Here is a 10,033-nt window from a genome sequence, read left to right on the forward strand (position 1 = left end):
TTTAATTTCAAATTTTCTTGATTTTTTGATGAATAATAACCTCTTTTTTCGATGTGCATAAAAATCAAACTTAAAACTCTCTCTCTCTCTAATGCTCAACTACAAATGTGTATATAGGCTTCAAGTGAAAACTCCAAAATACTTTCATACCTCAATACAATAACACTAAGCCTATGGGACATTTCAAGTTGGCCCTTCACTCTCCACATGGAATGTCATGCTAAACTTCAAATGGATAATCTTTACAAATATGAACCACAACTTAAAAATATTTTCAAACAGTTAGTGATAAATATTAAATTCCTATAGTGGTTGTTGGCCTTACAAGGCTTAAAATCTTGTTATCTTGTTTTGATGCTAACAAACAAGTGAAATTTAATGTAATTGTGTGAGTAATGATATTTCAGGATTCATATATGTGAAAGTAAGATCAAAGTGCCCACAAGGATCAAATATGATGGAAGCAAGGTTAAAGTGCTCTCAAGGATCAAATGAAGCTTAAATGAGCCAAGACATGAATTACTTGTTGAAGAACATGAGGACATGAATAAGTTGTTGAAAGCCAAGGTATATCAAAGTCAAAAGATCCAAAGAAAGGCAAAGTAAGAAAGCTTAAAGAATATGGAAGTTTGAAGAAAAGATGGATTCAATCAAAGGACAAAGCATGAAGACTCAAGAACTTAGAATGTTAATATTTTAGAAGTCTCATGTAAGTGCTTTAATGTTTAAAATATCATTTGAAATATTTTGAAGCTCTTAGGTTAACTTCTTAGACCTAGATACTTTTTAAAATACCTGAATAATATTTTTATAAGGTCAAAAATTATTTTAAAAAGGTTAAAATCATTTTTGGAATAAAGAGCACCAAAAAGAGTTTTTTCCCAAATGCTGTCAGTTTTTATACAGCCGCATTGAAGTGAATTTTTCTCTATCAAGAACTCATTATTTTAAATAGTAATAAACACAAAAGTTGTAGGATTTTCTCTTAGCTTTCGTTTGACACTAAGATCACCTAATTTGGAGTTATACAGAAAAAGTTATGGCCAAAACACTGAAATGAGGTCACTGCTGTCAGACATTTAAAAATTGTTCAACGGGCAAATTTTTAAAATTCGAAAGTTTTAAATTATAGCCGTTTGAACCTTAAATATTTTAATAAATAGGGAAATTCTTTAAGGAAACTTTTGCAAGTTTGAAAGCCTATAAATACATGGTTTTGCAAAACAAATAAAAAAACTAAGAATTGAAAAATCTGTTTTGAGAAGCTGAAAGTATTCTTGTTCTTCCTAAGTTCTCTTGCTCACTCATTGGAAAATTCTTTTGCTGAGAACTCTGAAGTGTTGATCCTTCTTCCTTTGAATTCCTACTGTTAATCCTCTTCTAAGAAGGATATTGGTGAATTCTACACTTGAGCTTTATTCTATTTCCTATTGATATTTTACATTTAAGTATATAGTGCTGAAATTGTACTAACTTGCTCTTTGAGAGAGTATACTTGTACGCAGATTTTATTTTATGTTTCTTGTAGTTCATTGACGTTCCAAGGTATTTGGATCGTTGGCTAAGCAAGGGGATATTGCTTAGAGAAGCAGACTCTAGCCTATGTAAGGAGTGACAGAACGAGGGAATATCGTTTGGAGAAGGCAGACTCTAGCCTTAACCAATGAGTGTTGTAATCGGTTTTGTTCCACCCGTCAACGGAACAGGTTTAGTGAATCCTTTGGTGGTTTGCCAAAGGCGAGGACGTAGGCTGGGTATAAGCCGAACCTCGTAAAAATCTTCGTCTCACTCTCTCTTTCCCTATTCTTTAATTTCAGTTCATATACAACTGCGTGGATGATTTAAATATCTAAATTATACATACTATGCATATTTGGAAATCAAGTAAACTTAAAATTCAATTTTGATTTGGGTTGCGGAAACAGAAAGGGAGTACGTTGATTACACCATATCTTGCGGAAACCATACGGGAGTACGTTACTTGGTTAACACCCCAAAGATAAATTTACCAAGAGTTTGTTTGAATTCTAAATATTTGGAAAGAGTGATTGGATTTATTTATACAGGGCTTTACTTCAGTAAGCATAAATTATAATTCATAATCACAAGGCTTATATAAACAAATAAACTATCTCAAGATCTTATATTACCAAATTGCTGAATACTTTATATCTTGGTTTGGTTGTTTGTTGTTTAACTTGTACTTGGCAGATAAATTGATTGTTTGCTTTGAAGATTGTGTTTAATTGATTGGATAAAAGAACTAAGTTCTTGATTGATTAAGGAATTAAAAAATAAGTCAAGAATTGGTTAAAATAAATAAAAGAAGTTTAAGGTATTTTAAAAGGAATTAAAAGAAACTTTTAGAATCCAATTCACCCCCCCTCTTGGGAAGCTATTCCTAATTTCAGTGGTGATGATACGATTTATAGTTACAAACATAGCAAATTAAAAATGAAAACAGAAGAAATAAGAAGAATATAACAATAAATGGTTTGATAGTGTACAAAACCTCCACTATATGTCGTCAATGAAAACTATTTTAGAATTTTTCTACTCTCTTATGAATATTATATATATCCTTACATAAAAAATTCAAAGCTACCATGACAAAATAATATAATGGTGCTATATGTATTTTGAGACCTTATAAAGCCCCTCATTCTCCATGGTCTTCACCCTTTATGTAAAACACCTTACTTTTTCATAGAATTTAAGTGGATATTATCTATTTTGAATAAGATCAATAACCTAACACCGCCCTAATTCTTAGTGACAAATATAATATTATAATATAATGACGATGAAATATATATATATATATATATATATATATATATATATATACTTTTCATTATATATTATCATTATTTTAGTTCTAATTTATTATTATTATCCATGAACCAAAGATAATGATAAAAAAATTATCTCTTCAAATAAATTATAGTCTTTTTAAGTGCTACGTAGTAAATTATCCTTCATCGACAGTCTTATTATAATTATTATTATTATTATTATTTGGAAAGGAAATGTAATGCAAGTCTACTAAAAAATAAAATAATTATATATATGTATGTATCAACAACACTGAGGGCGTTGATCAGCAGGCCCTTCATGCATCAACATACCCTTTTACCCATTTGAATAAGTAAGTCGGGATGGGTGATGGATCCTAGTCTCTGAGGGGATGGGGCAAAGATGTATGTGGGCGGTCACCTCATCATTGATCTTATATTATTACAGTTAGACTTGAGGAAAGGGCTGCAAAATGGTAGGGACTAAGATTGAAGAAGCAGCTGAAAGATAGGGCCCCCACCCTTGCCCCATTCCTTTTTTTTTCTTTTTTTTTTGTTGGGGGTTAAGAGAGAGAGAGAGAGAGAGAGAGAGAGAGAGAGAGATGGCTTGCTCACGTCAAAATTAATTAACCAACCAAAAGATCCTGTTATATATATTAGGTTAATTTCAAGGCAAAAAATATGGTCACTTTCTCAAAAATTTAACAAAAAAATAGGCATCTTCTTTGATGATTTAAAAATCATCTCACAATAATTTCTTTTTGAGATTTTAACAAATTTTCCTTAACATTTGATTCATTGGACATTTACACCGATTAAATTTTTTTTTATTAAATATAAAGAGAGTTTTTGAAAAAATTTTTTGTCATTTATGACTTTTTTTATGTGGGCTTAAAGCTGATGGAGGTTAGTAACTTTTACTAAGCCCTTCATATATAGTCCATTTTATTTTGGTTTAACCTGTCAGCTTTGAGGTTTGAGGGAGGTCAGAGTGGGGTTACAATTGGGTCGCTTTCAGTGGCGGGTGAAGTTGGCTGTCGCCCCCACGCAGTCCTCTCTCTCTCTCTCTCTCTCTCTCTCTCTCTCTCATGAAGAGGAAGGAATGTATGTAGGAGAGGGAGATGGAGAGGGAGAGGGAGAGGGAGAGGGCTAGGGCAGCTAGCCACCTTTATTTGCGCCCGCCCAAAAAAAGCTTTTGCACCAATTCAGCTCTTTACGACAGTGAGAGACAATGAAACCTCTTGACATTCATGCCTCTACCTCCTAACACCATCCACGATTTTTCATCATTACCCCACCCTCTCTTCCATCTCTCTCTCCCTAATATTAATAAATTTGGAATTCTTATTTAACCCCATCTGTTCTCCACTCTTCCATTCCTCACCCTTTTCCTCCTTTTTTCTGGCAGCAGAGAATTCTCACCTCGGGATCCGTTCCTCCGACAGGTAGCTAGCTAGCTTGCTCCAACGCATGCACTTTTGTGGAAAGTACACCAAGCTTCTGCAATAGCAGCTGCAGCAGCAACCGTGTTAGTTTAAGCTTTAGGGGGGTTGGTTCAATTCCCGAGGAAGCTGATCCATCAGGACAACATATATACATATATATAATTTTTTGCTCTTTCCTTCTTACCACATTTTAACTCCTCTATATCTTGCTTGTCTCTCTCTCTCTCTCTCTCTCTCTCTCTCTCTCTCTCTATATATATATATATATATTTCTTCCAAAGCTTCTGTACACATATTCATATACTTCTGCACGGTGGCTATCAGTCTATTTTTGAAGAAAGGTTTGCTTAAATTTGCTTCTTGGAGGAAGATTGACTCGACCCAGATCCGTAGCTGACCTTACTTCCCTGATCTGTGAGCTCTCTCTCCCCCCCCCCCCCCCCCTTCTCTCTGCTTGTTTGATCCCCAATATATAGTAATTTGTTCATTAAATGCACATATAGTACTATTTTGTGGGTTACCTTTTGGCATTAATTAATGTGGATCCAAATATATATGTGTATGTATATATATCTGCATGATGCTAGCTAGCTACTAGCTACGTGTTCCTTCCCAGCAGAGAGAAAGAGAGAAGATGGGGGAAGTGCCTAGCTATTAACTGGGCTGGAGCCAACGGTGCGTGTAATTACAGATCAGCAATCTTAAGAAACAATGCAAATCTTCTGCGATATATGGATGGATCATTGATTATCAAGGAGGTTTTCCCTCTAGTGTGTAGGTTTTGACTTTAAACAAAAACTTTTCACCAAATTAATACTTAATAAGAGTCTAGCTAGTTCAACATTCATCCCCAGCCTATATCTCAGTTCATCTGGTGATCATAAAATAAATATTCCCAACTTATGATTTCCTCCCCCTCTCCCTCTTTAATTTGTGGAAAAGAGAGGGGGGCGGAGGGTTATGGGTTTATGTCTTTGGTGCTCTCTCTCTCTATCTCTCTCTCTCTACAATTAAGAAAACCAGAGGTGGTTGCATCTTCTTAATCAGGGTCTTAGTGATATCACAAGCCAACGCCAATTCATGAATCATGACCTTTCCAAGAATATCACATGCAGACCAATTATGATTAATTGGTTTTGACATATACATATTCCATCCCATAAACATTATGCTCCATCACCACTTTTTTGTCAATATTGTTGTGAAAATTGTGTTTCTCAAGATACACACACACACATGATGAATTCTTCTTCTTCTTCTTTTTATGTATTTAGTTCATGACAACTGATCAGATACTTTTCCCCACAGTATTTTTCCCATTGTGAAATGAAACTGTAGTAAAAGCATCCGGCCTTTGGTATGGTTTATTGAATCCAAAGAGAAATTAGAATATGATGATTCATTCTAGTAATTCATTATTTCACCCAATCGAATCTTTCATGATATATAGTTTTAATCCAGTTCTCATTAATACACTAAAAACTAATTCATTTTGTGGGGTGTTTAAAACACATTAATTTCCAGTAGCACTCCCAAATGGATAAAAAAAAATGCAATCACTGCTGTTGTATTTATATTTATCTCACAGCATTGATAGGAAACTATTATGTGGCAAATCTATTATTAAGATGTTACTACTCATTTGGTTCTGTCTTTTTCTATGTGACCATACAATTATAACACCAGCAGGAGAGAGAGAGAGAGAGAGAGAGAGAGAGAGAGAGAGAGAGAGAGAGAGAGAGAGAGATGATGAATATATATCATGATAATGGTGATCACTCAGTATGAATGAAAGCACTATTTCTTTTACAGCTTAGCTTATCAACGATGATCAAGTACTATATAAATTGATTAGAGATCGCTTCTTTTATTTTTTTTAAGCACTTCATTAATTATGCATCTTAATTGCATGTGATGGTATATATATATATATATAGTTTAATTTATTTTCCTCCAGTTGAAAACATTTATTAATTTCTTGTAATTACAGTTTCACCTTCTTTCTCTGTGTTAATGTATTGAAACAATCATTGGGAGAGTTAGAGTTATAATGCATTCTAGCTGCATACTAATTAAAACTATCTGTTGCACATGAATGAATTCCTTTGGATATACTCTCTCTCTCTCTCTCTCTCTCTCTCTCTCTCTCTCTCTCTCTCTGGTCTTAAATCTTTTGGCTCTGCCTTTGAATTTGAGAGCAGTTGCGAAATTGAACATACATCAAAAAGGGAAATTATAGCTACGTTGCAATTCTCATCTTCTCTAGATTGAGGGGAGTGGGTTACTTAAAAGTAATTTTACAAGCTGGATAATGTTTTATGTCACCATTTTTTCACCGCTTATATAGTTTGAGAAGAAAGTCAAGAATTAGATACAAGATGATATGAGCTTAATTTCCAATTAAGCGATGAAATGATCGTGCGGTGATATTACCGTTTCCAAGCAATACAAGTCTTATTCTTAAATGCATAATTAGTTTAGTATATATTTGAGTAATCACTTTGTCCCTTGTTATTATGATGAGCAGACATTAGGCTGCCTTAAGCCATATATCGTAAATTTGATAATTTGGAACTCCATCGTAATTAACTATGAAATGTCTGTCTTCGAAAATTTCATTAAAATTAGCTAAAATATATCTCCAAGCGATCATTCTTTCCCATCTATATATATAATAATATATGTTTGCTTAAAATTAAACTTCGCGCTTATGGAGTTTGCTTAACTACTTGCAGGAAATAATCACTTAGTGGGGGAGAACATGAATACGTTTTCACATGTTCCTCCTGGTTTTCGGTTCCATCCCACCGACGAAGAACTCGTCGACTACTACCTTAGGAAAAAAGTCACTTCAAGAAGGATTGACCTAGATGTCATTAAAGATGTTGATCTCTACAAAATTGAGCCATGGGACCTTCAAGGTACATGTGTGTGTGTATGCATATAGATTTCTGAATTCGCTAATCTCCCCATTACGCCATTAGTGGAATCATAAAATTAATCATATATAAATTGATAATCCTTCTGGGTTTTTTTTTTCTTTTTCCTTTTTTTTTTTTTTTTTGATTTTTCAATTTTTGAAACAGAAATATGTAGAATAGGAACAGAAGAGCAAAATGAATGGTACTTTTTCAGCCACAAAGACAAGAAGTATCCGACTGGAACTCGCACCAACCGGGCCACAGCAGCAGGGTTTTGGAAAGCCACAGGAAGAGACAAGGCTATATACTCCAAGCATGACTTGATTGGCATGAGGAAGACCTTAGTCTTCTACAAGGGTCGAGCTCCGAACGGCCAAAAGTCCGATTGGATTATGCACGAGTATCGGCTTGAAACAGATGAAAATGGAACTCCTCAGGCAAGTATATATTTTCTTAATCATTTTAAATTTTGAACTTTAAATTCCTAGAAACTCTCCGAAAAGTGTAGTTTCCTCAGTATTCTAATAGAAAATTTCAACAGCAACACTGCATCTATTGCTCTCTCCACTCTTATAAGTAGGTAATTAAAATTATATGAATCTATAAATTTTGGTCCAACACCAAGCTAGCTAATAAAGAGCACACACCTTGATAAAAAAAAAAAATGGAAATATTTTATTGAAGGGTAAATAGAAAAGGCATAAATTAGAAAATGCATTAATCAATCCACTCTTGAGGCTTCCTTAGCTATGCAACTTTTCTGGTTGCCATGAATGCAAAAATTCTTTCACATTTTACTTGAATCTTTGAGATCACTATATATATATTGAAGGGTAAAGAGCATTTCTTGAATCATGCTTTCTGTAATACCTATTAATTTCTTACGTCTAAAGATCTATAGCAAGCTATATTGGAGTACTATCTAAGAAAGAAATTTCTAATTCGAGATCTTGCATGAATCATTGCATGTGATCATTTATCTCTCAGCTATTATTATATTTCTGAAATAAACACCTTAGATCTGTAGCTACTAGTGGGAAGAATAAAAAGAAGAGAAGAAAAGCCTAGTCTTTTAGCTGTGAAGGGATATTTGAACAAATATATATATCTGAGCTGAAAATGAAAGATTTCTTTTAAGTATTAGAATAACTTTTTACTTATTTTATGGGCATGTTTGGATAGCCCATGGAAATTGAATTAGGCTATTGTGTCAGCTAATGCAATATTCGAACAGCCGAATATTTGAAATGAATCATCAAACCAAAAGAAATTTTTTTTGTTCAAATTTTTAAATGAACTCATTTAATTAGTATAAAAACACAATTTGATCACTTAATTTTAGGGTTAGTATCTGAAATGAAGTAACTAGATGGTCTTGCTCAATGAGGACACCAAATCAGTGAAATCACCCCATAAAAACCTTATCACGGCTATCAAATGAGTATCACTTTAATTTATTGTTTTGGATCAACATGTTGTTTCTTCTGAAATAAAAATTTTTGTTTTTGTTGGTGACAAATGTGATTTTTTGTAATCAAAACAGGAAGAAGGCTGGGCTGTGTGCAGAGTATTCAAGAAGAGAATAACAACCATGCGAAAGGTGAGCGAGCAGGAGTCCCCAAATTGGTACGATGACCAAGTCTCATTCATGCCAGACTTGGATTCGCCAAAGCAAAGCACTCAATCTAATATGGCTTATGACATCCCTTTCTCCTGCAAGAAAGAGCTAGACTTGGCATACCAAATCCCTCATGAGCATTACCCACAACTGCCCCTTTTGGAGAGCCCGAAATTGCTCCAAACCGTGCCAACAATGAGCTGCAGTTCTATGGCCGCATATGCTATTGGCATAAACCATGGAAGCACATTGCAGTCATCATCCCTCACACAAGAAGTAGGACATCATTTTCAGCCAGCCCATGATCCAAACTTGCAATCGATCTACAGCACCGGCAATAGCCACGAGCAAGCGGTGGATCAAGTCACGGATTGGCGAGTTCTAGACAAGTTTGTAGCTTATCAACTCAGCCAAGATGTTTCCAAGGAAAGCAACTACTCAAACACGGTTAATGACGCCTTTCAAGCATCCGATCATTCAAATTCAAATATCCTCGCCCAAGATTTGAACAAGCACGATGAAATGATACCAGAAAATGCCTCGACTACATCGGCATCAAGTTGCCAAATTGATCTGTGGAAGTGATGGAAAGCCTACTAAAATGTTTGCCGGTATATATATGCTGATCATAGGAAGCTCAGTTAAAAAAGAAGAAAAGGGAGATCTATATGATTCATATTCATGTACATAATAAAACTAAAAAAGACATGACTTAGCTCCCATGCATCTTTCGCTACCGATAGATCCCTTCTAGCGTTAAGTTAAAGAGTTAATACCATGAAGATAGCTAGTTAGAAGAAGGACTATTTCTGAGAAGGTTGATATGGAGTTCCAGCATTGTTTGCATGTAATGGGCTTTTATTATTTAGCCTATATTGATTAGTCTAGCAGTTACATGTGCTGTTTATAGAGTTAACAGATGGTCTATTGCATAAGTACTTGTATGTTCAACTTGATATTGTATTAGAATAAGATTTTCTATGTTCTTGCATATGTCTTGTTTCTTAGTTTCTTCTTGTTCTTTTCCTTTATGCCCCATTTGCATATTACTCACAAAGACCACAGTTGATCTGGGAAAATGAAGGAATGTTCCACAACTTAGTGCTCCTTTTAGTAGAGCACAGGGAGGAGAAAAGAAGCAAAAGGTAAATCTAAAATAAAATAAATTTGGAATCTTACAATCATTCCAAGTAGAAACATTATTGAGATTCCAAATCTACCTTTTCTGTTCTTCTAAGGAACTAAAAGAGAACA

General features: G+C 34.3%; 1 protein-coding gene across 2 annotated transcripts; it reads left to right on the top strand.

Moving 5' to 3' along the window:
* Positions 1–7,001: 7,001 nt before the first annotated feature.
* LOC131146427 (NAC domain-containing protein 7-like) lies at positions 7,002–9,364 on the top strand. Of its 2 annotated transcripts, none has more exons than XM_058096037.1 (3): positions 7,002–7,161; positions 7,327–7,602; positions 8,709–9,364. In XM_058096037.1, the coding sequence occupies exons 1-3, from the start codon at positions 7,002–7,004 to the stop codon at positions 9,362–9,364; spliced, it is 1,092 nt and encodes a 363-aa protein (XP_057952020.1). The 2 variants fall into 2 exon arrangements, with proteins under 2 accessions (XP_057952020.1, XP_057952021.1); XM_058096038.1 differs by having other exon boundaries at positions 7,327–7,598; positions 8,705–9,364.
* The last annotated feature ends 669 nt before the right edge of the window (positions 9,365–10,033 follow it).

This window comes from Malania oleifera, chromosome 13 (assembly GCF_029873635.1).
Source record: "Malania oleifera isolate guangnan ecotype guangnan chromosome 13, ASM2987363v1, whole genome shotgun sequence".
Taxonomy (NCBI): Eukaryota; Viridiplantae; Streptophyta; class Magnoliopsida; order Santalales; family Ximeniaceae; genus Malania; species Malania oleifera.